At 48.0% G+C, this 28000-nt stretch overlaps 2 protein-coding genes across 7 annotated transcripts in view; one reads left to right on the forward strand and one right to left on the reverse strand.

Annotated features, from left to right (window-relative positions):
* LOC143827096 (dynein axonemal heavy chain 3-like) overlaps nucleotides 1-7110 on the reverse strand; it is a 76985-nt gene extending 69875 nt beyond the window's left edge. The window contains exons 1-3 of the mRNA XM_077316341.1: nucleotides 5836-7110; nucleotides 3892-3991; nucleotides 3222-3359 (exon numbers count right to left, since the gene is read on the reverse strand). Of these exons, the coding sequence (XP_077172456.1) occupies nucleotides 3222-3254 (33 nt within the window). The 5' untranslated portion in view covers nucleotides 3255-3359; nucleotides 3892-3991; nucleotides 5836-7110. The remainder of the gene's footprint in view (nucleotides 1-3221; nucleotides 3360-3891; nucleotides 3992-5835) is intronic.
* LDAF1 (lipid droplet assembly factor 1) lies at nucleotides 4033-28000 on the forward strand. Of its 6 annotated transcripts, XM_077316345.1 has the most exons (7): nucleotides 7268-7352; nucleotides 15974-16204; nucleotides 18225-18307; nucleotides 19063-19201; nucleotides 23724-23892; nucleotides 25237-25375; nucleotides 26954-28000. In XM_077316345.1, the coding sequence occupies exons 4-7, from the start codon at nucleotides 19130-19132 to the stop codon at nucleotides 27045-27047; spliced, it is 474 nt and encodes a 157-aa protein (XP_077172460.1). In that variant the 5' UTR covers nucleotides 7268-7352; nucleotides 15974-16204; nucleotides 18225-18307; nucleotides 19063-19129; the 3' UTR covers nucleotides 27048-28000. The 6 variants fall into 6 exon arrangements, with proteins under 6 accessions (XP_077172458.1, XP_077172457.1, XP_077172460.1 ...); XM_077316347.1 differs by lacking the exon at nucleotides 18225-18307; XM_077316343.1 differs by lacking the exons at nucleotides 7268-7352; nucleotides 15974-16204; nucleotides 18225-18307 and adding an exon at nucleotides 4033-4174.

Consider the following 28000-nt stretch of genomic DNA (forward strand, 5'->3'; position numbering starts at 1 on the left):
TTCCTACAGGACTTTACTGTGAGTGATATAAATCAAGGATTTTGTAATACCGACACCACCTAATTAATAGAGCAGGATTTCATACAAACCTATCAGCTTAGGCTGTATTTGCTAGCTATACTTAAGGTAATTATATGCTGACGTGGTTTATTGTTCTTTAGAATGCCCTGCCTAATTATACGCCGTTTGGATCCAACTCATGAATGGATTACACATGGGAGCAGTTGCAAATGACATACCACGAGCAAAACACCTTGGAAATCTTGCGAGATTTGTGTATCGTAACTCAACGTAATTGCATCAACAAAAAAGCCATCCGTTTCCAACCGTTAATTAAAGGCTAATGGTTTCAAAAGTTTCTCTGCAGATAACATACTTAGCAGCCCAAAGGAGATGAAACCAGCCTTGGCCCTGCAAGACCTTAACTCAGGGGTAGTCAAAATTGTGGCCCTCCAGATGTCCATGGACTACAATTCCCATGAGCCCTGCTGGCAGGGGCTCATGGGAATTGTAGTCCATGGACATCTGGAGGGCCGCAGTTTGACTATCCCTACCTTAACCGTTATGCAGGGCCTGCTAGAAAGAGCTGTTCCCCCAGGTTTATCATTGAGGCCTTGAAGGACCACTAAGAACTGCAGGCCTTAAAGGTAAAGGTAAAGGCATCCCCTGTGCAAGCACCGGGTCATGTCTGACCCTTGGGGTGACGCCCTCTAGCGTTTTCATGGCAGACTCAATACGGGGTGGTTTGCCAGTGCCTTCCCCAGTCATGACCGTTTACCCCCCAGCAAGCAAGCTGGGTACTCATTTTACCGACCTCGGAAGGATGGAAGGCTGAGTCGACCCTGAGCCGGCTGCTGGGATCAAACTCCCAGCCTCATGGGCAGAAGTTCAGACTGCATGTCTGCTGCCTTACCACTCTGCACCACAAGATGTTCTTCGGGGGTAAAGTTACTTAATTTTAAATATATATTTTTAATGGGTAAACATTTATCAGGTGATAGGGCCATATATGGTAATGTCAAACCCCCACCCCACCCCCAAAGATGGCCAATGATGGGCCTGGAGGGGGTGGGAAGGGGAGGGGCCCCGGGTGGGCGTGTCCACAGTTCTGCTTCCCAACCATATTCTGCACGATTGCACCACTTCTGGGGTTTCTCGAAGCCTGAAGAATTTTTCAGGGGTGTCTCAACAGTAAAATGGTTGAGAAAAGCTGGTCAGAACTGACACAAATCTCCTCTTAATGTGGAATCAAAGAATCCTAGAGTTGGAAGCGACCTCATGGGTCATCTAGTCCAACCCCCTGCACTATGCAGGACACTCATAGTGACTGTTATTTAATGTATGATGTTCTATGATTGGGTCAAGAAAAAAGGGCCTGGCCCCTACCTGGTGGGATGAGCTCCCAGAAGAGCTGTGGACCCTGTTGGAGCATTCCGCAGGGCCTGCAAGACAGAACTCTTCCACCAGGCTGAGGCCAGGCAGAGTCCCCGGGATTATAAGATCGGGTCCCCTCCTCCTTTAGGTTTCCCCCCTGGGTTTTCCTGGGCCATTTGCTAGACCTGGTCCAGAGCTAGTGGGTAATCCATTCCCCTGGTTACATCAGATGACCGTGATGACATAGTTGTTGATGCCAGGGTACTGGGCCATAGGGGAGGAGTCTTCATTTTTTGTCATCTTGGAATCAATTGGGTTATAGTATATGTTTGATGAAGGTTTTATGATGTTTTATGGAGTGGTAAGGCAGCCGACAAGAGCCTCTTGTGGCGCAGAGTGATAAGGCAGCCGCCTGAAAGCTTTGCCCATGAGGTTGGGAGTTCGATCCCAGCAGCCGGCTCAAGGTTGACTCAGCCTTCCATCCTTCCGAGGTCGGTAAAATGAGTACCCAGCTTGCTGCTGGGGGGTAAACGGTCATGACTGGGGAAGGCACTGGCAAACCACCCCGTATTGAGTCTGCCATGAAAACGCTAGAGGGCGTCACCCCAAGGGTCAGACATGACTTGGGTGCTTGCACAGGGGATACCTTTACCTTTACCTTTAAGGCAGCCGACATGCTGTCTGAAAGCTCTGCCCATGAGGTTGGGAGTTCGATCCCAGCAGCCGGCTCAAGGTTGACTCAGCCTTCCATCCTTCCGAGGTCGGTAAAATGAGTACCCAGCTTGCTGGGGGGTAAACGGTCATGACTGGGGAAGGCACTGGCAAACCACCCCGTATTGAGTCTGCCATGAAAACGCTGGAGGGCGTCACCCCAAAGGTCATACATGACCTGGTGCTTACACAGGGGATACCTTTACCTTTTTATGGATGTGTTAGGATTTTATTGATGGTGAACAAGCCAGCTACGCTGGCAGTGGCGGTATAAAAATGTAATAATCTAAACTATATATCCCATGACATTCCGTGTAAACCGCCCTGGGCCGTATGGAAAGGTGGTATAAAAATCTAAGAAAATAAATAGTTATGTCGACCTGCCCCCACCATGGCCAATGATGGGCCTGGAGGGGGCGGGCCCTGGGTGGGCGTGTCCATAGCTAGGCTTCCCAATCATATTCTGCAAATCACACCATTTTGGGGGTTTCTTGAAGCCTGAAGAATGTTTCAGGGGTTTCTCAGTGGTGCAAAGGCTGAGAAAGGCTATTCTGAGGCCACTACTTTCAATGGACTGTCGTTTCTAACTGCTTAGAACTGGTTACGCTCACAGCTCAGAGCAAAGCCCTCCTGCCACCAATGTTACCCTAGCAACAATCCTGTGAGGTAGGTTGGGCTACGAATGACTGACTGGTCCAAGGCCCGGCCAGCGAACTGCAAGGGAGTCTGAGGATTTGAACCCGTCTCCTCGCCTAGGCCCACACTCTCCCTTCTCCGCCACACCACTTCTGCGTGTTAATTTTAAAAGTAGTATAACAAGGACATTTTGGAGGGGCCAGTCAATCAGTTAATGGGCAAAAGCTATTTAAAAACTAATCCCCAGGGAAGTCACATCCTTCCAGTGCTGCCAAAGGCTATTCCCCAAACTAATACAGTTGAGCTTATCAGTTTTGAGCCACATTAAAGACGGTATATTCCGCCCCTGAACACCATGGAGCTTTCTGAACTGCACATTCTGCAGTCAAGATAATGAAGGATCCTGGATCGGAGACAGAGGGCTCTACTTAAGCTTTTCAAAGCCTTTGGAGAATATAATATTCACCCCCAATGCCCACATCTCATAATCCCTCACTTACCCTCACAATCTTGGGAATTTCTCTGGGCTTCATTATGAATTTTTCGTCCGCTTAACAATCAGCTTTCTGGATTGCTTCCAACGTCCAGATTAAATAAATATCCTCATGAATTCTTAGCTGATGGTTTATTTCAACTACCTGCGAGAACAGAAGAACCTTTTTTCAGGACCTTCTTGCAATCAAAACTGCCACCCACCCCAGTTCCCCAGCCACCTGTCAACGTCCTTCCAGCCCACCAACCCGAAAGAAACATTTATTTCCGCTTAATTCATTTATCTCCCCTTCTTTTCAGGCCCTGGTCTAGAAAGGATTTCCCTTGGTGCCGATCTTCCCTACTCAAATCCAGCCACCCCACACTCAAGTTTTGAAACCACTCCGATTTCAAACGTCCACACGCCAAAACTTCTTCTGTGCTAAGATTCTCCCCTTCTCACTCAGCTCCAAGTGACTAGGTTCACCCCGACCACGGCTATCAGGAACTTTTAATCTTCCTAAGCTCTCTTTAGCACTTCCTGTCCAATCCAACTTGCCCCAGCCTTGAAAACAATTCACCAGCTTCTAGAAAAGCAGGGGAAACAAAACTGTCTCTAGGAGAAAGCAAAGGGAAACATCCAGCCTCTGGCCAACTCCCAGGAGCATCGGAAGACTTAAGGTAGTTCGTTGCCTCTACCTGGTGCAATCCCAGAAGACCCGTTTCGGAGGCAGGTTTGCGGCTTCCAACTCGAAAAGAACTTCTGTATATGACTCTCTTTCACTTGCAGTCTGGGTAACTAAGGTGACAGCATTACTGTTGCTAAGTAACACAAGAAGGATTCTTTTTCTTGTCCTTCTCACACCCCCCCCCACTCCATCCCCTCCATATACCCTGATGGTTGGATGATAGAAAATTCAGCTCAGATCTGGGTCCTTTTTTGACAGACAGCATAAAACACAGTGACGGTTATCCCTGAGAGGTATGATTTGCTTGGGCAATGGATTATGAATATGGGAGATATTTTATTCACAAAGGAGAGAACTGAAACAAGGCGGGAGGGAAATTAGGGCCATGTGAAACATCCCAATGTTTCATACAGGAGAAGGGATAGATTCCTCCCTCCGCCCCCCCCCCCAAAATGCATTGTGGGCTGTGATTTGGGCCAAAACTTTGGACACTGAATTAAGCTTAAATTTGGGTGTTCGATTCTTTTTGTCCCACATCTCCCAGTTTGCCCAGAGATAACAGGCATCATTTATTTGGGGGTGGTTGTGGGTTGTTATTTCATTTCGGTTTTAACGAATGTATTTTTAAAGAATTACTGTAAGCCACATGTGTTTTGCATGAGCCTCTTGTGGCACAGAGTGATAAGGCGGCAGACTGAAGCTCTGCCCATGAGGCTGGGCGTTCGATCCCAGCAGCCGGCTCAAGGTTGACTCAGCCTTCCCTCCTTCCAAGGTGGGTAAAATGAGGACCCAGCTTGCTGGGGGGTAAATGGTAATGACTGGGGAAGGCACTGGCAAACCACCCCGTATTGAGTCTGCCATGAAAACGCTGGAGGGCGTCACCCCAAGGGTCAGACATGACTCGGTGCTTGCACAGGGGATACCTTTACCTTTACCTTACATGTGTTTTAATAAAATTAACTAACGAAGTGGGTGGAGTTGCCAACTCAAATGGGAAATTCCTGGATATTTGGGGGTGGAGCCTAGAGATGGTAATGAGCCACTTGTGGCGCAGAGTGGTAAGGCAGCCGCCTGAAAGCTTTGCTCATGAGGCTGGGAGTTCGATCCCAGCAGCCGGCTCAAGGTTGACTCAGCCTTCCCTCCTTCCGAGGTCGGTAAAATGAGTACCCAGCTTGCTGGGGGGTAAAGGGTAATGACTGGGGAAGGCACTGGCAAACCACCCCGTATTGAGTCTGCCATGAAAACGCTAGAGGGCGTCACCCCAAGGGTCAGACATGACTCGGTGCTTGCACAGGGGATACCTTTACCTTTACCTTTACCTAGAGATGGTAAGATGTAGACATGGAAGCTGAGAGGGGGGGTGTTTGGGGAGAGACCGTATCATGTGGTAGAGGCCTGCCTCTATAGCAGCTGTTCTCAGCAGAAAAACTGCTCTCTGCAGTCAGGAGAACAGTATTTTTAATATTCCTTTCCTGTTACTCTTGTGAATTATCAATGTGCTTGTCTTGCAAATGTGCCAGTTTTGTACAGAAATGCCCCAGGCTGGCACTGTTGCAATTCAGGCTCCGCCCCAATTTTTTCTCTCTTCTGTTACACTGCTTCCCATGCCACAGAAAACTTCAATCCTGTTCACAAGTTACACCGAACACACCTACAATCTGTGTACCGCACACATTTCGTTTTCAAAACGCACATGTTGCGTATTGAACCCATGTACAGCTGAGAGTGATACCAACCCTCCTTCCATCCAGCTGCTGGATCCCTGCTTTGAGCTGCTGAGTGAAGACAGATGTCTCCTCCAGCTGGCCTGGTGTAGTGGCCTCTAATCTGGGGAGCCGGGTTTGATTCCCCACTCCTCCACATGCAGCCAGCTGGGTGACCCTGGACTAGTCACAGCCCTTTTAGAGCAGTTCTCACATAACAGTTCTGTCAGAGCTCTCTCAGGCCCACATACCTCACAAGGGTGTCTGTGGTGGGGAGAGGAAAGGGAAGGCGATTGCAAGCCGCTCTGAGACTCCTTCTGATTTGATTCGCCACTCCTTCAAAGGCAGTCCTGTTAGAGTCCTGTTAGAGTTGTTCTCAAGGAGTTCTGTCAGAGCTCTCTCAGCCTCACCTACTTCACAAGGTTGTCTGTGGTGGGGAGAGGAAGGGAAGGGGATCGTAAGCTGCTTTGAGCCTCCTTCGGGTAGAGAAAAGTGGCATATAAGAACCAACTCTTCTTCTTCAGTAATATCAGGGCTCTCTCAGCCTCCCTCCCTCACAGGGTGTCTGTTGTGGGGAGAGGAAAGGAAAGGCGACTGTAAGCCGCTTTGAGACTCCTTCGGGTAGAGAAAAGTGGCATGTAAGAACCAACTCTTCTTCTTCTTCAGTAATCTCAGGGCTCTCTCAGCCTCACCCACCTCACAGGGTGTCTGTTGTGGGGAGAGGAAAGGGAAGGCGACTGGAAGCCGCTTTGAGTAGGTAGAGCCGCTCTACCTTTGGGTAGAGAAAAGCAGCATATAAGATCTAAGTCTTCTTCTTCTTCAGTAATCTCAGGGCTCTCTCAGCCTCACCTCCCTCACAGGGTGTCTGTTGTGGGGAGAGGAAAGGGAAGGCGACTGGAAGCCGCTTTGAGACTCCTTCGGGTAGAGAAAAGCGCCATATAAGAACCAATTCTTCTTCTTCTTCAGGAATCTCAGGGCTCTCTCAGCCTCCCTCCCTCACAGGGTGTCTGTTGTGGGGAGAGGAAAGGGAAGGCGACTGGAAGCCGCTTTGAGACTCCTTCGGGTAGAGAAAAGTGGCATATAAGAACCAGCTCTTCTTCTTCAGTAATCTCAGGGCTCTCTCAGCCTGCCCTCCCTCACAGGGTGTCTGTTGTGGGGAGAGGAAAGGGAAGGCGACTGTAAGCCGCTTTGAGCCTCCTTCGGGTAGGGAAAAGCGGCATATAAGAACCAACTCAGGTAGGTAGGTAGGTAGGTAGATAGATGATGGATGGATGGATGGATGGATAGATTTCTATTCTGCATTAGATAGATAGATAGATAGATAGATAGATAGATAGATAGATAGATAGATAGATAGATAGATAGATAGATAGATAGATAGATAGATAGATAGATAGATAGATAGATAGATAGATAGATAGATAGATAGATAGATAGATAGATAGATAGATAGATAGATAGATAGATTCCCCCCCTGGGGGGACCCTGCCTGAGGCGGCCTGACCAGTCCCCCTGCCCTCCGGCCTTGGCCCGGGCAGCCTTCGCCTCTCCTCGGCCGCTCCTCGCGGGCCTGGCGGGGCCTGCCTGGGCGGGCGGCGGGGCGGAGAAGGCGAAGGAGGCGGCGGCGCTCGCCTCAGCCCCGGCGGGGGAGGAAGCGGCGGAAGAAAAGGGCCGGGCCGGGCCGGCTGGGAGGCGGCGGGAGAGAGAGGGAGAGGGAGAGAGAGGGAGGCGAAGGCGCCCAAAATGAGGCCGGCGAGCGGCGGCTGAGGTAAGGCGGGCGGGCGGCCTCCTCCCTGATTGGCTTTGCGGCTGGGGGAGCTCCGAAGAGAACTGCGGCCTCGCCTCAGCAGGGCAGGCCGGGATCCGGGGAGGGGGCGGGGGACGGGGTGGCTCGCACAATGGCAATTGCGTGGACCCCAGTCGCTCCAGACGTCCACGGACTACAATTCCCAGGAGCCCCTGCGCGCGAACGCCGTCTGTCTCAGTTGCGTTCGCGGGCAGGGGCTCCTGGGAATTGTAGTCCGCGGACATCTGGAGGGCCGCTTTGGACCATCCTTGAAACCGGTGCAAACCAGGGTTGCCCTCACCTGCACCTGTTGTCCATCTGTGGCTGCTCCTGGGCAGGTAAGATGTCCCCTTGGGTTGCATTCTGAGCACACCTGGAGCAGGATGGGGGACCCCATGCATGGGTCAGAGATTCCCACCTCAACAGGGGTAATCAAACTGCGGCCCTCCAGATGTCCGTGGACTACAATTCCCAGAAGCCCCTGCCAGCATTCGCTGGCAGGGGCTCCTGGGAATTGTAGTCCACAGACATCTGGAGGGCCGCAGTTTGACTACCCCTGGTTTTGACGCAGTGGGGAGTACCAGAGAGAGAGACATCAGTAGAAACTAAAATGGGGGATAAAAGTGGATCGCTACGGGTAGTAAAAAATAAATAAATGCAAAAGTATTGCTACGTAAAAATAGCGGGAGAATAAAACAGTGTTAAAAGCAGTGTATTGACGGGAACAAATAATATGCTATTGTAGGTAGGGGGGAAGGGTTATAACAGGTAGAGAAGAAGGGGGAAGAAACCTCAAGGAAGTTCACTGCAGGGACGAGGAATCAGTACAGGGATTTTGGCATTTTCCCACTGTGCAGGACAAGGGCGATGGACGGCGTGTTTTGAAAGTATGCTGGTGTTAGTGACCTTCGTGGGTGAGGCACAGATCCCAGCCCGACCCCATGCACCTTAAGGGAGAGGGCTGCGGGCCCTGCGGGATTTGTCAGGTTTCCGCAGGGCATGTAAAACGGAGCTGTTCCACCAGGTATATGGTCCAGGCTTGAAGCAAACATCGTTGGGACCTCCTTCTCCTCCCCGCTTGTAGTGGGGGTGGGAGTCGGGTTTTTGCTTATCTTTTCCCGCCATGGTGGGGATGCTTTTATGCCTTTTAATGGGGTTTAAATGGGGTTTTAAGATACTGTGACCTGCCACGAGCCCCAAGGGAGTGGCGGGAAATACATTGAAATAATAATAATGATGATGATAAAGAGAAGACCCATTTGGTTAGAATCATAGAATAATAGAGTTGGAAGGGATCTCATGGGACATCTAGTCCAACCGCCTGCACTATGCAGGACACTCACAACCCTATCGCTCATCCACTGTCACCTGCCACCCCCTTGAGCCTTCACAAAATCAGCCTCTCCAGCCTCTGTTTAAAAATGTCCAAAGATGGAGAACCCACCACCTCCCGAGGAAGCCTGTTCCACTGAGGAACCGCTCTGACTGTCAGGAACTTCTTCCGGAGGTTCAGACTTCTTCCTGATAGCTCTGGGTGGGTTAAAATAAGTTAAATAATCAATTCCAAAAAACAGGATACATATTAAGTATTAAAAACACCCGTAAATAACATGAAGCCTAATTTCAATAAAACGTGGGGAATTCTAGCTTTTTCTTTGCACGTGGCCTTGAGCCCCCAGCCATGTTGGGGTTCTGGAAGGGATCAGGATGGTGCCTTGCAAGGAGAAAGGGACACTGGGCTATTCCACTGCTTCCGGTCAGGGTGTGTGATCAGGTTGCTGCACATATGACCCAGGTGCCATATGACCCAGGTGCCAAATGCAGCTCTAATGCTGCATTTCTGCACTGGATCTGTGCTTTGTATCGTGTTTAATATGCCATATTTCTTCAGATTTCTGTAATACTAGTACAATGCTTTTTAGATGTCTCAGCAGCTTAGACTGTGTAATCCAATTTGAGTTTCAGTGAGGAAGCTGAACTATAAATAAATAAATAGCGTCTATAAATAAATGGGCCCAGAAAGACCTTGGGACACTGGAATAGGCCATTTTAATCCCAGATACGTTTGGGATTAATGGGATGTATTTGGGATATACATGCTTAATGGAATACTTTCTCCCTCTCTGCTGCTTCACATATCCTTAAAGTGGAGAACTCTGACCTATCCCTGGTTTTAAAGTAAAAACTTAAGAAGAGCCTTGCTGGATTAGAACAAAGGAACATCTAGTGCAGCTTCTGGAAAGCTCATGGCTGTAAATAAAGTAGCACTATCATTCTGTCAGTAAGGTAAAGGTAAAGCCAGTTTGGTGTAGTGGTTAGGAGTGCGGACTTCTAATCTGGCATGCCAGGTTCAATTCTGCGCTCCCCCCACATTCAACCAGCTGGGTGACCTTGGGCTCCCCACGGCACTGATAAAACTGTTCTGACCAGGCAGGGTATCTGCTGTGGGGAGAGGAATGGGAAGGCGACTGTAAGCCGCTTTGAGCCTCCTTCGGGTAGGGAAAAGCGGCATATAAGAACCAACTCTTCTTCTTCTTCTTCTAAAGGTATCCCCTGTGCAAGCACCGGGTCATGTTTGACCCTTGGGGTGACGCCCTCCAGTGTTTTCATGGCAGACTCAATACGGGGTGGTTTGCCAGTGCCTTCCCCAGTCATGACCGTTTACCCCCCAGCAAGCTGGGTGCTCATTTCCCCAACCTCGGAAGGAGGGAAGGCTGAGTCAACCTTGAGCTGGCTGCTGGGACTGAACTCCCAGCCTCATGGGCAGAGCTTTCAGACTGCATGTCTGCTGCCTTACCACTCTGCACCACAAGAGGCTCTTCATTCTGTCAGTAGCTGTGGTAATTAAAGGGAACCTCCATGTTCAGAAGCAGTCAGTCTCTGACCACCAATGTCAGGAAAACAACCAGGAAAGGAGCCTTCAACAGCCTCTGTGCCGTGTTGTTTGATCTTCAGCGGATGGTGGCCACTGATGCTGGAGTAGGTGGACTTCTGGTCCGATCCAGCAGGGCTCTTCTTCGGTTCTTAAAGTCAAAATAAATAAATTAACTGCGCCAGAAAGCAGTTGGTCCTGAACCCCACCCCCTGCAGCTTGGGCTGTCGGCTTACTTTTAGATTCAGATGGGTCGCCGATTGTTAAAGTCTCTTTAATCCGCTCCTGCGGATTCTTCAGGGAGCTAAGCAGGGTTGGCCTTGGTGACCACTGGGATGGAAGACCAGCAAGGAAGTGCAGGGTCTCTGTTACCCAGAGGCGGGCAATGGCATTTCCCTCCCTGCAAATCCTTGTGGGCCCTGTGCTTGTCAAGTTGCAAGCCTGCACACCCAGGGAGTCTCCCAAGCAAACAGATATCCCTACTTTGTCTGTGGATTAGCCAGTTTATGCGCCCTTTCATCATTTACCCGTCACTTTACTATCAGATACAGTGATTCACACACATGCACACCCAGCATCTGATGCATTGTCACCAAGCTCTTCCATACCATGTTAACAAATTCATAATGATTACGGACACCAATTTTGCAATCACAGCCGGCTGGCTTGCTTAGTGAAAGCACGGCATGAATACCAAGCATGTCTGTCCGACAGGCATGCCGCACTCTCAGGAGATATGGACTGTGTGTGACGCTAACAATGAATCCTCTCTTTCCATTTGCCCCAGAGAAAATAATGCAGGACAGGAAGCAGGAGAGAAACCGAGCAGGTTCCTATTTGCATTCTAGGTCGATTTAAGCGTCATGCGCAAGAACTGCTCTTCAACAGCCATTGGGCGTGGTCGCTAAAAGGAGCCCAGTGTGCTCACAAAAGAGAGATTTTAATTAAAGAAACTGGGTTAGCAAATAGAATAGGCCAAGAGGGCACTCTCAAAAAGCAAATAGAGTTGTAGTCCGTTGCATTGCTTAGAGTAGCTCCTTCCTCTGGGGGCAGCGGAAGGAACCAGAGGGACAATGAGGAAATTTGGGGCAGTAGGGGGTGGTGAGGAATTTGGGGGCAGCAGAAGGGGCAGCAGTCTGATGCTTCCTGCAGCAACGGCGTATTCCTAGCAAGAGAACAATAAAATCAGAGTCCAGTAGCACCTTTAGGACCAACAAAGATTTATTCAAGGCATGAGCTTTCGAGTGTGAGCCAGAGAGTTTTCTTGTCCTCCACATTTTCCTTCCATGAAAGCTTCTATAGCATCTCCCCTTCACCTGTTTCCTTCTCTCCTTCCAACCCACCAGCTAACCTACTATTATCTGCCCCCAATCTCCAGCTTTCCTTCCATCCTCCTGGGACCTCTCTCCAGGAAAAGTCTGATCTGGTTGCACAGGGACAGCTGACAAACTAATCTGAGTTAGATGAGGGTACCCAGGTTGGACACAGAAGAATGGTGAGAAACCTGCAAGGATTTGTGCGGGGGGTGGAGAGACGCCTCACTTTCCCTCGTATTGCTCTCAACACACTATTTCTTTTTTCTTTTCTTCTGGGAGCCCTCCACTTTCCCCATACTTGGTTTTGGGCCTGGCTGAGAGGAATCTGCTTGGTGTAGTGGTTAAGAGCGGCAACTTCTATCTGGCGAGCCGGGTTTGATTCCCCGCTCCTCCGCATGCAGTCAACTAGGTGACCTTGGGCTCATATAACGACCTTAGGCAATGATAGAGTTGTTTCAACTGAGCAGTATTATCAGGGCTCTCTGAGCCTCACCTACCTCACAGGGTGTTTGTTATGAGGAGAGGAAAGAGAAGGTAATTGTAAGCCACTTTGAGACTCCTGGTAGAGAAAAGTGGCATATAAAAATCAACTCTTCTTCTACTACTACTATGGCAATGCCCTGGAAAAAGCCCTGCTCCCTGCTCTGTCTTTTACTGTCAGAAACCAGAGCTTGAAGGCTGGCAATATTGTTGTGGTAGCAAAAGTTACTGAGCGCACGTGTTTCTCATAGAATCATAGAGTTGGAAGAGACCTGGGTCTAACCTGCTGCACAATGCAGGACACTCATAACCCTATCGCTCATCCACTGTAACTTGCCACCCCCTTGACCCTTCACAGAATCAGCCTCTCCGTCAGATGGCTTTCCAGCCTCTGTTTCAAAATCTTAAAAGATGGAGAACCCACCACCTCCCGAGGAAGCCTGTTCCACCGAGGAACCGCTCTGACTGTCAGGAACTTCTTCCGGAGGTTTAGACGGAATTTCTTTTGCATTAATTTCATCCCTTTGTTCCGTCCCTCTGGGAGTCGCGGATAAACCACATTGCTCTCTTCCGCCATTCCCAGCAGTTCTTGTGGAGGGTAAGAAGCGCGAAAAGGCGGCAGACTACCGCAAGGTGGCAAGAAGGTGAGGAATGGCCGGGGGCGCGATAATATTTAGCACTATGCCATTCAGCTAACGTAACGCTGTATTTTGCGATGTGCGGAAATGCCCCCAGAGAGCCCCTAGAAATGCCCTAATGAGGCCTAAATATCTCCACAAGGGATGTTGAGAGCAGCTGGGAGTTAAAGGAGAAAGGTGGGGGGAATCGTCATGCCCTGGCCCTTGAGAGCTGCCTTAGAGGATCTTGAGATTGCAGAGGGGGTGAGATTTCAAAATCCTCTCCAGCCCACTGTTCCACGCGGGTTACCAGCTTCTCAAATATGTACCTAACAATGTACATAACGGTTTGAGAAAATTAGTTTAGATGGCAGAATGCCAGCTTCCTTTCCTTTGAGTCTTTTATCTGTATGACTTTTTTTCCTGGGCACTGCGCCCACTCGTTCTCTGGGGGCAGTTGAGTGCTGTATTCCCACGGAGATGAATTACCTACTCACCAGCAGAAGAAGCTCCTTTGGCACATTCCACCCACATAGCTGATGTCTGGTGCTGCATGGGGATAAGCCAGCCACATTAAGGGCCCTGTTGACTACCTCATTGGGGATCTGACTCTTTTGTGCTCATGGGTGGAAAACTGTGTCATAGAATCATAGAATCACAGAGTTGGAAGGGTCCCTACAGGCCATCTAGTCCAACCCCCTGCTCAACGCAGGATCAGCCCAAAGCATCCAAGAAAAGTGTGTATCCAACCTTTGCTTCAAGACTGTCACAATGACTCGTCTCTCCGTTCTGTATTTATAAGAAGAGAAAATCTATACAGTGCAGTGATCTGTTTTAGATGATTTTATGGCCTGTGAGTTGGGTAAAAGAAAGGGATTGGGAGGGTTAGAGATGCAGCGAGCAGATTCTAGCTTCCCTTCTTTCTTTGCTCAGAGCACCGTCTTGCTCTTGACTTCTAGGAGCCGCAAAGAACGGGCGCTATAGAAATCCAAATAAATAAACAAGTAGTTCGTTCTCCCATGAGCTTTTAACTCTGCAACCAACGCTCACATTTCAGTCTACTTCATGTTAAGATAAGAGGCCTTGGGCTTTTTCCCCTAGTTATGCCACTCCCTACTCTAATCCCAATGGTGGGGATGAACTGAGGGACTTCCAGCCCAAGGTGGCTGGTCTGTCCGTGGGGGTAGCAGGACCTTGGGCACTGGGGTTCCCAGTTCATGGGTGGGCATTTCTCTTGGAGCAGTTCCTATCACCAACAGACGATAGAGCCTGCTGTCATGGGTTTCAGCTACCTGTAACAACGTTTATTGTAGTGGTCCAAAATTCTAAACATAAAGTGTTGTTGTTGAATTACGTGTACACATCTGTAGAATCACAGAATCATAGAGTTGGAAGGGGCCACACAGGCCATCTGGTCCAACCCCCTGCTCAGCGCAGGATCATCCCTAAGCATCCTAAAGCATCCAAGAAAAGTGTGTATCCAGCCTTTGCTTGAAGACGGCCAGTGAGGGGGAGCTCACCACCTCCTGAGGCAGCCTATTCCACTGCTGAACTACTCTGACTGTGAAAAGCTTTTTCCTGATATCTAGCCTATATCGTTGTACTTGTAGTTAAAACCCATTACTGCGTGTCCTCTCCTCTGCAGCCAATGGGAACAGCCTCCTGCCCTCCTCCAAGTGACAACCTTTCAAATACTTAAAGAGGGCTATCCTGTCCCCTCTCAACCTCCTTTAGTATAGAACTGTACCAGCTAGATATCGGGTGGGGTGGAGATTCGCAGTCAAGACTAGTTCAGAAGGAGAATGGGTGGCCTGAGGAGTCTTCAATCAGCAGTTGGACAGATACTCAACTGGTCTCCCCAGGCCTAATCTGAGACTGTCACAACTGCACAATGTTGCTGTTCTTGCTGTAATCTTAACTATGGAGCAGCCTCTGCTTTTGAAAGAAGAAGAGTTGGTTCTTAGATGCCACTTTTCCCCACCCGAAGGTGGCTCAAAGCGGCTTACATTCGCCTTCCCTTTCCTCTCCCCACAACAGACACCCTGTGAGGAAGGGGAGGCTGAGAGAGCCCTGAGATTCCTGAAGAAGAAGAAGAGTTGGTTCTTCTATGCCGCTTTTCTCTACCTGAAGGAGTCTCAAAGCGGCTTACATGGGGCCTGTGTTGTTCAACATAATGATAAATGATTTGGATGAGGGATTAGAGGGGATACTTATTAAATTTGCAGATGATACTGAACTGGGAGGGGTAGCAAACACAACTGAAGACAGCAACAGAATACAGGATGATCTTGATAGGCTCGAGAAGTGGGCTAAACTGAAGAAAATAAGGTTCAATAGGGACATATGTAAAGTTCTGTATTTAGGTAGGAAAAACCAAATATACCAATATAGGATGGGGGAGACTTGTCTTGGCAGTAGCATGTGCGAAAAGGATCTAGGAGTCTTGGTAGACCATACATTGAACATGAGTCGGCAGTGTGACTCAGTGGCTAAAAAGGCAAATGGGATTTTGGGCTGTATCAAACAGAGTATTGTGTCCAGATCACGGGAGGTGATGGTGCTGCTTTACTCTGCTCTGGTTCGGCCTCACTTGGAGTCCTGTGTACAGTTTTGGGCATCCCAGTTGAAGAGGGATGTTGACAAACTGGAACATGTCCAGAGGAGGGTAACAAACAGGGTGAGGGGTTTGGAGACCAAGACATATGAAGAAAGGTTGGGGGAGTTTGATCTGTTAAGCCTGGAGAGGAGACGACTGAGAGGGGATCTGAGAACCATCTTCAAGTATTTAAAAGGCTGCCATGTGGAGGATGGAGCAGAATTGTTCTCTTTTGCCCCGGAGGGACAGACCAGAACCAATGGGATGAAATGAATGCAAAAGAAATTCTAAACATCCGGAACAAGTTCCTGACAGTCAGAGCAGTTTCTCAGTGGAACAGGCTTCCTCGGGAGGTGGTGGGTTCTCCATCTTTGGAGATTTTTAAACAGAGGCTAGATAGCCATCTGACGGAGAGGCTGATTCTGTGAAGGCTTAAGGGCAGGGGTAGTCAAACTGCGGCCCTCCAGATGTCCATGGACTACAATTCCCATGAGCCCCCTGCCAGCAAATGCTGGCAGGAGGCTCTTGGGAATTGTAGTCCATGGACATCTGGAGGGCCGCAGTTTGACTACCCCTGCTTAAGGGGGTGGCAGGTGACAATGGATGAGCAATAGGGTTGGGAGTGTCCTGCATGGTGCAGGGGGTTGGACTAGATGACCCATAATCCAACTCTATGATTCTATGATTCTACATGCACCTTCCCTTTCCTCTCCCTACAACAGATTCCCTGGGAGGCAGGTGAGGCTGAGAGAGCCCTGAGATTCCTGTGCAGTCAGAACATCTTTGCCCATGCTGGGGCGAGCCAAGCTCAACCACCTGTCTGTCTGTGCGGGAGCGAAGAATCAACATAAGTGCACTCAGCATTCAACTGCACAAAGAAGGGAAAGAGCTAATGGGGGAACGATTTATCCACTGTGTGTTTTCCCTGTAGCAACCATGACAACAGAAATGAGGTTTTGTGCTTCCTGTAATCATCAAATAGTTGTGAAATGTTTTATTCATGCTCCATAAGTAACCGTTCCAGCTGATAATGCTTTTAGAATGGAGAGTCAGGGAGCTATTTATGTTTAAACAACGAAAGGAAATTTCCAAGTGCCCTAGAAGCCTGTTCTTCTCTGTTCCTGTGCAAATGAGTCAGAGCGACCCATTTACACAGCTTGGTCGCAACCGCTCTGGCGGGATTTGTACGACAGCAAATTCCACAGAGGTGGTATTCCTCGGCGAGGTTGTGAGCCAACTGGCAGCCTTCCCAAGACTACAAAAATATGAGCATGACAACGGGAGATGTCATTGAGATGTATGGGACTATAAAGGTATCCCCTGTGCAAGCACCGGGTCATGTCTGCCCCTTGGGGTGACGCCCTCCAGCGTGTTCAGGGCAGACTCATGTTATTAATTCATTTACCAAATGTATAACTTGCCTTCTGAGGTTTTATTAAATCCAAATTTGCCACTGAGTCTCCCAGAATCCTCCAGATCACCCCCTTGCCCCCCCCACTCCCTGCCACTCTTGGTCTTGAAAAGCTCTCAGCCTCATGGAAGGGCAGTAAAAGGTAAAGGTAAAGGTATCCCCTGTGCAAGCACCGTGTCATGTCTGACCCTTGGGGTGACGCCCTCTAGCGTTTTCATGGCAGACTCAATACGGGGTGGTTTGCCAGTGCCTTCCCCAGTCATTACCGTTTACCCCCCAGCAAGCTGGGGACTCATTTTACCGACCTCGGAAGGAGGGAAGGCTGAGTCAACCTTGAGCCGGCTGCTGGGATCGAACTCCCAGCCTCATGGGCAGAGGTTTCAGACTGCATGTCTGCTGCCTTACCACTCTGCACCACAAGAGGCTCATATAGTCAAGATGGCTATAGCTCTATGTAAACACTCGACTTATTAGGAAACAAGAGATTCGTTGTCCAGATCACCTGTTGTGCTTGCTTAGGATTGCGACTGGAGTTGCTAATTGTGAAGACGTTATATCTCCAGGCCAGCCCTGAAGGTCAAGCCGGAGCTTCACTCTTACTATATAAGACAGCTGATGGACTGCTATTGAAGCTGATATCGCACTGTTCCTCTTGGGAATGGTTTCATTATATTGCTGTACAAAGGATTATTTCAGTGTTTGATTTTTTAAAAGTCTAAATAGCAATTTTTTTGTATGGCCTATACCCAAGGAGCCTCTTGTGGCGCAGAGTGATAAGGCAGCAGACATGCAGTCTGAAGCTCTGCCCATGAGGCTGGGAGTTCAATAGCAGCAGCTGAAGGTTGACTCAGCCTGACAAATAAGAACCAACTCTTCTTCTTCTTCTTCAGTAATCTCAGGGCTCTCTCAGCCTCCCCTCCCTCACAGGGTGTCTGTTGTGGGGAGAGGAAAGGGAAGGCGACTGGAAGCCGCTTTGAGACTCCTTCGGGTAGGGAAAAGCGGCCTATAAGAACCAACTCTTCTTCTTCTTCAGTAATCTCAGGGCTCCCTCAGCCTCCCCTCCCTCACAGGGTGTCTGTGGTGGGGAGGGGAAAGGGAAGGCGACTGGAAGCGCCTTTGAGCCTCCTTCGGGTAGAGAAAAGCGGCATATATGAGCCAATTCTTCTTCTTCTTCTTCTTCTTCTTCTTCTTCTTCTTCTTCTACCCTTCTTTCACACATGTCGTGATCAAAATCAGAAGCTGTCATGGAAGGTTGCCAATATGAATGGATGGATTGCCTGTCGAATTCAAAGAGAATTTAAGGAACACAGTTAAGCACCTAATTTAATTAATCTTAAACCTTTTGCAATACACTGTATTTTCTATAATTTTTTTCATTTTAATGCTGTGTTAATTTGAAGCTTTTAATCCAGATTTTATTGTCGGACTGAATTTTTAAGCACGGTCACCAGGGACATCGCCCTGTGTTTCTGAGAAACATTCTTCAGAAATGCCAAAGCACTGTTCAGCATTGCAACGGGTTTTGCAATCGTCTTCCCTTTCTTCTTTCCACTGCAAAACAGTTTCATTTAGAAGAACTGCCAAGTCGAAGTTGCTTTAACCCTTTGCAGGGTTATTATGAGGATAAACAGAAGGAGAACTGTAGGTGAGATCCTTGGAAGATCTTTGCCTTTTGACTGTATAAATGAACGAATGATCCTTGGAAGAAAAGCAGGGTCAAAATGTAACCGACGGGTAGCAATAAACAGGGTCTCACTGGCCACTTGACCAAGCCGGTGGCTGAATTTGGAGGGAATGGAGGACGGACAGGGAGGTGTGAGACGTGGAGACCAGTCAAACATTTCTCAGGGTGGATTCCCCACATTTCCTTGGTTTGCATTCAAACATCATGAGACTGTTGCTTACAAACCACAGTTAGTTGTGAGGCATAAGGTCCTACAAACTGGGGGGCGGGGGGGGGGTCTTCATGTTGGCTGAATGCAGAGCCTGAGAAACAACAGCCTTGATGTTGAATAGGCTGCCTAAGGAGGTGGTGAGCTCCCCCTCACTGGCAGTCTTCAAGCAAAGGTTGGATACACACTTTTCTTGGATGCTTTAGGATGCTTTGGGCTGATCCTGCGTTGAGCAGGGGGTTGGACTAGATGGCCTGTATGGCCCCTTCCAACTCTATGAATCTGTGATTCTATGATTCTATGTTCTTTAGTGTGCAAAAGAGATTTTCTTGCAAATATATCTCTCTACCTGGGTCTCAGCATTAAGCACATATTGGGTATAAAGGTCTCTGTTCGGAGTTTTTCAGCTTTCTGCTCTGTAAGTAAATATGTGGGTGTGAGTCTAGCTTAGTATTATTAAGGCCAATTGTAAATATTCTCTCTCTCTCTCTCTCTCTCTCTCTTAAAGGTTGGATGGTTGAAAATACGCTAATTTGTCCAGAGGGAGGTTCAGGCTTTTGACTGAAAGCTCCATCATGGCTAAAGAAATGAAGGATCTCCAGGAACGGTGGCGTGGCATGATGAAAACCGTGCACAGCAATTCACATGTGAGTTTTGAATGTCTAATTCTAATCGTTCCTAAGGAAGTGTTTTCTCGGGCTGACAAGAAGGAAACAGTCGAGAGAAACGTATTTCCACCTTGTGGGGCGACCGGTCTGCTTCTCGATTTGTCAGCGTACATAGTTTCTCCATCCCTGTTTTATCCTAACAACAGGCCTGCGAGGTAGGCTACGCTGACATTGCGCGGGGCGGGCCTGGGACCATGAATCGCGATCGGTGGCAGACTGGGGATTGACCATAGATCTGCCCACTCCTGGGCTGTATACATTTTTTAAAAATTCCTTAAAACAATGGCAAAAAATTACAAGGCACAGTCTCAGTCCTGTCTTTGTTCAGATTTGCAGAAAGGAGATAGGATTGGCATCAGTTTGCGTTCTGGTTCGAAAGTGAAGCCAGGTGTGCTCTCCTGGGAGGCTCTGCATTAAGAGGCAGTAGCCAAGCTGGCATGAGATGCACTTCAATCAAAGCCAGCCGCTTCCAGAACCAGAAGCAGCAAGAGAGCAGATCCCTGGCCCAGACCCTCCCAGACTGCTACTACGAACCCCCAAGTCCCCTCCAGTATTCTCTGCCTTACCAAACCACCACACTGGCTCTTGTCAGGGATCCAGAGCAAGTTGTCTGTCGATCAGGCCGAGTTTGTTCCCTTGGCTACTGTCCTCACAGCATCTAAATAAGTCAGGTCAAAACAGGTGTGTAGAAGTCAGTGAAAAAAGGCTGCCAGCTTTCACAGAGAGAATGTGTATTCCCCCCTTCCCCCTTTGTGCTTTTGCCAGTGTTGCCTGGGCTGGTTCTGAAGGACACAGAGAATATGGAGATTCCTGATACATTATCATAACATTAGATTTGCAAATAGATATAATTGGTTGAAAGCCTCAGAGGTCAACTAACCGCAGATGTTATATTAATTTTTGACTTTGATACTTGGCTGAATGGGCAGCTTCTGGCCTTGACCCGGGATGCCCCCGAAAGGTTAGCTGAATTGCGTTATTAAAATGTTCTGCTTTAAATGACATTCCTGACCCCCTCCTTTGTCCATGTTTTTTCTCTTTATGGAAAGCCTCCCAATTAAGCCTCTTGCGGGTTTCTGCTGCTGCATCAGGTGGCTCTAATTTTGCCTTTTTAAACAACTACCTTTTTTTTTAACATGAATGAAAGGAGCATTATTTTGAGCTCTATTCAGAGAAGGACTTGTCAGGCTTTCAGATCTTTTAATAAGAACTGGAGTAACTAGGCTAGGGACGTACATTTTTTTTAATTAAGTTTTATTCCTTAGGAATAACTAGGAATAATTCAGATACAAACAAAAAGCCAAAATACAGGATATATATTACAGAGCTGCTTGTAAACATCAGCTGCACAAACGTGAAACAATCTTCCTTTTATGGATCAAAAAAATCAATTTTTCCATGTAATATGTAAATACACTCTGATAATTTTAATAGCCAATCCTTGTTCAGAATTATAGTCTAATTTTGAGCGAATGTTAACCTTGAAGATGTTACAGCATTAAGTAAGAAAGTCACAAACATCTTTAAGAAAGGAAATCCAAATAATTCAGCAGACAATTCTTAGGGGAGAATGGAAACTCTTTCCTTATACCTTTAGCGATAACTGTAGCAATCCTATTCCAGAATTTGACCACTCTACAACATTCCTACCAAGTATGTATAAAACCAGTATGTATAAAACTGGTAGCTCAAAATACCCAACATTCCCCATTAATCCCTTGGCAAATTTTTGCCAATATATCGGAAGAGAGGTCCCATTGATACAGCATTTTTATTACATTTGCTTTGGCAGAACGGTTTCCAGAAAAAATAAGATCATTCCTTAACCTTGAGGTCTAAATCTCTGAGTTTATTGGGGCTTTTAGATCTTTTAGAGAGCCACCTTGGTGTAGTGGTTTGGAGCGCTGACTTCTAACCTGGTGAGCCGGGTTTGATTGCCCGCTCCTCCCCCACATGCAGCCAGCTGGGTGACCTTGGGCTCGCCACAGCACTGATGAAGCTGTTCTGACCAAGCAGTGATATCAGGGCTCTCTCCAGCTCACCCACCTCACAGGGTGTCTGTTGTGGGGAGAGGAAGGGAAGGCGACTGTAAGCCACTTTGAGACTCCTTTGGGTAGAGAAAAGTGGCAGAATTTTGTGCAGAATCTAACAATTCTTTTCTGCTGTTTGTATAAGCATCCAATAGCTAACTATATATCTTAGCAAATCTATTACTTTCACTGGTTATTGCTAAAACCTGTAAAGTGCCATTCTTCATCTTTATGCAGTAGTATATTTGGGAATGGGCATGTTTTCCAGCCTGCAGCACACACCTGAGAACAGGTAGAGCCGGTATCCAGTGCAGACTGCAGAGCCCTGAAAATAGGCAGAGACTCTTGGGCTCCACTGCTTTTAATTAACCAATTAACAGTAACCCTCAAGCTCTGTAACAATATTCCAGGAGCTTCCGTTTGCTGCTAACATACCCGTCATGTTGTTAAAGGGTTGGGACATCAAAGTAGGTTGTGCTGTAGATTTTTTTGTTTGCTTATTCATTACATTTGTATAGAGCCTCTTGTGGTGCAGAATGGTAAGGCAGCAGACATGCAGTCTGAAAGCTCTGCCCATGAGGCTGGGAGTTCGATCCCAGCAGCCGGCTCAAGATTGACTCAGCCTTCCCTCCTTCCGAGGTCGGTAAAATGAGGACCCAGCTTGCTGGGGGTAAACGGTAACGACTGGGGAAGGGAATGGCAAACCACCCCGTATTGAGTCTGCCATGAAAACGCTAGAGGGCGTCACCCCAAGGGTCACACATGACCTGGTGCTTGCACAGGGGATACCCTGACCTTTACCTTTTATTGCCCTTCCATGAGGCTGAAAGATTTGCAAGGCCAAGAGTGACAGGGAGTGGGGGGGGGTGACCTGGAGGACTCTGGGAGACTCAGTGGCAAATTTGGATTTAATAAAAAGAAAGGCAAGTTATACATTTTGTAAATGAATTAATAAAACAATTTTAAAAAATTAATTGTTCCTTGTTATCACCGGTAAGATTCTTGAGCTTTATATTAGAAAGGAAGACAGGGCCGGTTTATGGTTGAGGCCGGGGGGGGGGGGGGCAAGGGAGATCTGATTGGGGCTCCCCCAGCGCTTGGCAGCGTTAAGACCATCTGCTAACTGTGGCCCCTTCTCCCCACTCCCTTTATTAGATGTTTTATTGGGGGATGGGAGATTGAGGACTACTAGCCGTATTTGGGGGTTTCTTGTATTTTATTTTTTGTTGTTGTTCTTGAACTGTTTTAATCGGGTTTTATTGGGGGGTTTAGCATGGGCAATTGTAACCCGCCACAAGCCAGTCTCGGGAGTGGTGGGAAATAAATTGAAACAACAACAACAACAACAACAACAACAACAACAACAACAACAACAATAATAATAATAATAATAATAATAATAATAGTGTGCCAGCCCAAATATAGTAACCTTGGAAGGGGGTCCTGTGTTTGATGGACGCTCATTCATCCACCTCCAGCCAAGACAGATCGGTCTGCCTACCTGAATGTTTGCCCGCTGATGGTTTTCTTATTATGACCCTGTTTCCTTTTGTAAGAATTGCATTTTCCTGTATAGGGGGGTTGAGATGTGTGTTACGTTTTTGGTTGCTGTTGTTGTACTAAAAATACTGAACTGGGAGGGGGGGGGTCTCAGTGAAGAAACAAAAAGAGAGCAATACAGACGCACCGGGAAACCAATATGGCAATAGAATATCCACATTGGACTTATATAGAGTCGTCTCTCTTCAGTAATTCTTTTATTCTTATTTCACACAAGTCCCAACAAGTTTTGCCTTACAGCTTTTTCAAGGGACGGTTCTTGGAAAATACAAAGGTAAAATTAGTGGTTGTTCAACATTGATATTAACAAATTAACAAGCAATGGTCATGAATACATACTTTTATATTTAAGGACCAACTTCCACTTATTAAGAAATCTCTTGACAGAATATCTTGAAAAAGCTATAAGGCGAAACACGTCGGGACTTGTGTCAAATAAGAATTAAAGAATTACTGAAGAGAGACGACTCTATACAAGTCCAATTTGGATATTTTATTGCCATATTAGAGCCTCTTGTGGCGCAGTGGTAAGGCAGCAGACATGCAGTCTGAAAGCTCTGCCCATGAGGCTGGGAGTTCAATCCCAGCAGCCGGCTCAAGGTGGACTCAGCCTTCCCTCCTTCCAAGGTCGGTACAATGAGGACCCAGCTTGCTCTTGCTGGGAGGGTAAAACGGTAATGACTGGGGAAGGCACTGGCAAACCACCCCATATTGAGTCTGCCATGAAAACGCTAGAGGGCGTCACCCCAAGGGTCAAACATGACCCGGTGCCTGCACAGGGGATACCTTCACCTTCACCTTTACCTTTACCTATTGCCATATTGGCTTCCCAGTGCATCTGTATTGTTCTATTGTTGTAGCCGTGGCATTTAAAATCTGATCACATTCCTCTTTGTCCATTCACACCGTAGGTTGTTGCTTTTATGAACTCCCAGCTTGGCCAGTACTTAGACAGGCACCCCTTTGTCGCCCTGTCCCTGCTGGTGTTCATGGCAGTGTCTGCGGTGCCGGTGGCCATCTTTCTAGTTTTCGCGATTTCCACCAGTGTCATCGCCTGCATCGGCGTGGTCATCGTCGAAGGTACTGCCTTACCATTAGGGAAGCGGGGAGAGCTGGAATTCCTTTCCCTGTTTAAGTACGCCCTGCTGAAAATAATAACATGTATCACTAATCTGCAATTTGGCCGTTTCTTGCGTTTTAACAATTCCCTTATTCCACTGGGTGTTTTTATTTAGTCTCAGAGTTGGGAGGGATCCGTAGGGAGGGATCTAATCCAACCCCCACTCAGTGCTGGGACTACCGTTATAACATCCCTGACAATCAGGAATTCAGTAACCACCAATGACAATGAATCTACCACTTCTCAAGGGAGACAGTGAGAGCGGTTTCTCAGTGGAACAGGCTTCCTCGGGAGGTGGTGGGTTCTCCATCTTTGGAAATGTTTAAACAGAGGCTGGAGAGCCATCTGACGGAGAGGCTGATTCTGTGAAGGCTCAAGGGGGTGGCAGGTGACAGTGGATGAGCGATTGGGATGTGAGTGCCCTGCATAGTGCAGGGGGTTGGACTAGATGACCCAGGAGATCCCTTCCAACTCTGTGATTCTATGGTTCTAAATTCTGTCTAAACATCCGGAAGAAGTTCTTGACAGAGTGGTTCCTCAGTAGAACAGGCTTCCTTGGGAGGTGGTGGGCTCTCCATCTTTCGAGATTTTTAAATAGAGGCTGGATAACCATCTGACGGAGAGGCTGATTCTGGGAAGGCTCAAGGGGGTGGCAGGTGACAGTGGATGAGCGATTGGGATGTGAGTGTCCTGCATAGTGCAGGGGGGTGGACTAGATGACCCAGGAGATCCCTTCCAACTCTGTGATTCTATGGTTCTAAATTCTGTCTAAACATCCGGAAGAAGTTCTTGACAGAGTGGTTCCTCAGTAGAACAGGCTTCCTTGGGAGGTGGTGGGCTCTCCATCTTTCGAGATTTTTAAATAGAGGCTGGATAGCCATCTGACGGAAAGGCTGATTCTGGGAAGGCTCAAGGGGGTGGCAGGTGACAGTGGATGAGCAATTGGGATGTGAGTGTCCTGCACAGTGCAGGGGGTTGGACTAGATGACCCAGGGGGTCCCTTCCAACTCTGTGATTCTATGAGACAGTTCCAGTTTCAAGCAGTATGAGGAGGTTCCTTCTCAACCTGCGGACTGTGACTGTCTCACAGAGGGATCGGAGTTTCAAACTCAAGTCGTGGTGTCCACACCCTCCCAGTGGTGGGAAAAGTAGATTGTAGCAGAGTTGCCCGTCACCCTGAATCCCTACCCTTGAGAAATAAGAATTCCTTCTATTTCACTAGATAAGCATGCAGGCTTTTTGTGTGCTACGAGCTGTTTCTACCAGACTACCTTCGACATCACTGTTTCTTGCCCCTTCTCCAGGTTTCGTGGTATCACTAGGGGGCATCACCCTGCTTTGCATGCTCGGGGGACTGGGATTGGTGTCCCTGGCCGTTTCTGCTGTGCTGAGCATTAGCTATTTGGCACTGACCACCATGCTCAAGTACTGGTCTGCTCCAAAGTAAGTATTGATGGGCACCGTTGTTGCAACCAACTGTGTATTTGGTAGCAGTTAGGATTTTGCTTTCGTTCATTCATCACGCAATTCATACTGGTTCCTGGAGCGGACTTAGGTTAAACAGGAAATAGGTCCAGGACGCATAAGCCAACATTGCCTTGGCTCTCAGCTGTCTGACGATCACGTGTGTTTTCCAAGCCTTGGCACTTATCAAAACCCCTTCTAGTGGAGAGGCAGAGTGTAATCGCATACACCTGTCTTCCTCTTTACATATCTTCTTAATTTGTATGAGAACTGCTCTCCTATACCTCTCTGAGAGGGGACATGATAGCCCTCTTTAAGTCTTTGAAAGGTTGTCACTTGGAGGAGGGCAGGATGCTGTTTCTGTTGGCTGCAGAGGAGAGGACACGCAGTAATGGGTTTAAACTTCAAGTACAACGATATAGGCTAGATATCAGGAAAAAAAATTGTGAGTGGGATGTGAGTGTCCTGCATAGTGCAGGGGGTTGGACTAGATGACCCAGGAGGTCCCTTCCAACTCTATGATTCTATGAGTCTTTGAGTCTATGATACTGTATATATTTTCCCTTCTTTGGAAACAATGGAGGATAGAATTGGACCCCCTAGTCTAGTCTGTTTCAAACTTTGGGTTCAATATAGCAGGACCACCCCAATAAAATACGGGTTTGGGGGAGTTTTTTGCCATGTAAGAGGGCTGAGCTATTTATTTATTTATGTTTGGATTTGTATCCCGCCTCTCATGACTTTTGTCGCCTCGAGGTGGCTAACAATTGAAACCGTAAACAATATCTCGTAAAACCCCATTAAAGCAGCAAAACCACACACATAATGTCCCATAAGATGGCGGAAAACAATCTACCCCAACCCAACTCTACTGAATCCAGCCAGAATGTAACTCGACTATAATAATAATCCCGGGATGCCCGGCTAGGGCGGGGCGGAGAACCGGATTGTACTAGATTAACACAGGCCCAAATGGAACGCAGTGCCCCCTTCTGGAATGGCTTCTCTAGAAGGTTCTGCTTCCGATCTGTGTGGTCGCCCCTGCAAAATGGCTCTCGTCATGAGCATGCTGATGCCTTTGCAATAGAACGATCCTTGGAACAGCATAACCACCCCTCTCACGGAGCCCAAATGAATGGCATTACAACGATATAGGCTAGAGATCAGGAAAAAGTTTTTCACAGTCAGAGTAGTTCAGCAGTGGAATAGGCTGCCTAAGGAGGTGGTGAGCTCCCCCTCACTGGCAGTCTTCAAGCAAAGGTTGGAGACACACTTTTCTTGGATGCTTTAGGACGCTTAGGGCTGATCCTGCGTAGAGCAGGGGGTTGGACTAGATGGCCTCTACGGCCCCCTCCAACTCTATGGTTCTATGATTCTATCCCAGTTTTTTAAAAGCTTTTCAGGAGATCCAGAAGCACCCAGAGAGAGAGAGAGTCTAATGAAGAACGTCCTGGGAATTCTGAATCACAGACCACACTAGCCTATTAGGCTTGGCTTTCTGTGGGCCAGGGAAGCAGGATGCCTGAATCTGCCACTTTTCTCTTCTCTGTTTTGCAGCGGTCCATCAAAGAACGAAGGAGCAAACGGAATCGGCTCACTGCCCAACAGCTCTCCTGCCCCCGACGACCCTGCCGCTCGTAAGAGTGAATAAATTGACCCGGCTCTCAGGACCCTCCATGCGGCAGCGCTTACAGCATACGGCCTTGAAGGAACTGTTCCGTTCTCAAAACATCTGCTGTCAGAGTGGGCAAAGCAAAACTTACAGAAGCAAATATAAATGAATCTATTAAATTTGGTGGCTGCTCCAACGTGGCGAATAATCCAGTAATTGCAAGCAGGATCTGGCTCCTGTTCCGTATTCTCCGGGTTTATCTCCTATGTAGGTCACCGGCTGTCTGTCGTGTGTCAAGGCAGGAGTGCCTGCTGGTTTGATTGTATAACTTCAGAGGTGAAAGGTCGTCCGCTAACAAGGTGTTAACTGTCAAGGGCGCCAAGGCGCCACACTTGTTTAATTTTGAATGTGGAAAACCGCTTTCAAGCCTTAAATTTCTTTCGACACCTTTTTGATGGAAACCAAAGCCTGGGCCCTGTTTAAAGGTAGCTGGGAATGGAGTTAAAAGAAGAGGGTGTTTATCCTTAGCGTTGTGTAGCGGTGTGTGTGTGTGTCTTCAGTGATCCTTGTGAAGATTCTGTGTTTTAGATTTGGCAGTGATGTCTTTCTTCTCTCCCGCCCCCCCTTTTTTTTCTCTTCCTCATGAAAGCAGCTGCAGAATTGGGGGGGTGTCGCACAATGCCAGATGGTTCAGAATTGTGCCTTAGGGTACGTTGTATGGTTTAACACAGGGGTAGTCAAACTGCGGCCCTCCAGATGTCCATGGACTACAATTCCCAGGAGCCCCCTGCCAGCGAATGCTGGCAGGGGGCTCCTGGGAATTGTAGTCCACGGACATCTGGAGGGCCGCAGTTTGACTACCCCTGGTTTAACATATCTGTATTTTGGGTCAGGGTTTTCACATTGGGAAAAAAATATACTCTTTTTTCTTTTTACATAACTGGGAACGTTGTTCTCAGAGAGGCTTGGTCATTAAAACTGCTCCTTGTCAA

Source organism: Paroedura picta, chromosome 17 (genome assembly GCF_049243985.1).
Source record: "Paroedura picta isolate Pp20150507F chromosome 17, Ppicta_v3.0, whole genome shotgun sequence".
NCBI classification, from domain to species: Eukaryota; Metazoa; Chordata; class Lepidosauria; order Squamata; family Gekkonidae; genus Paroedura; species Paroedura picta.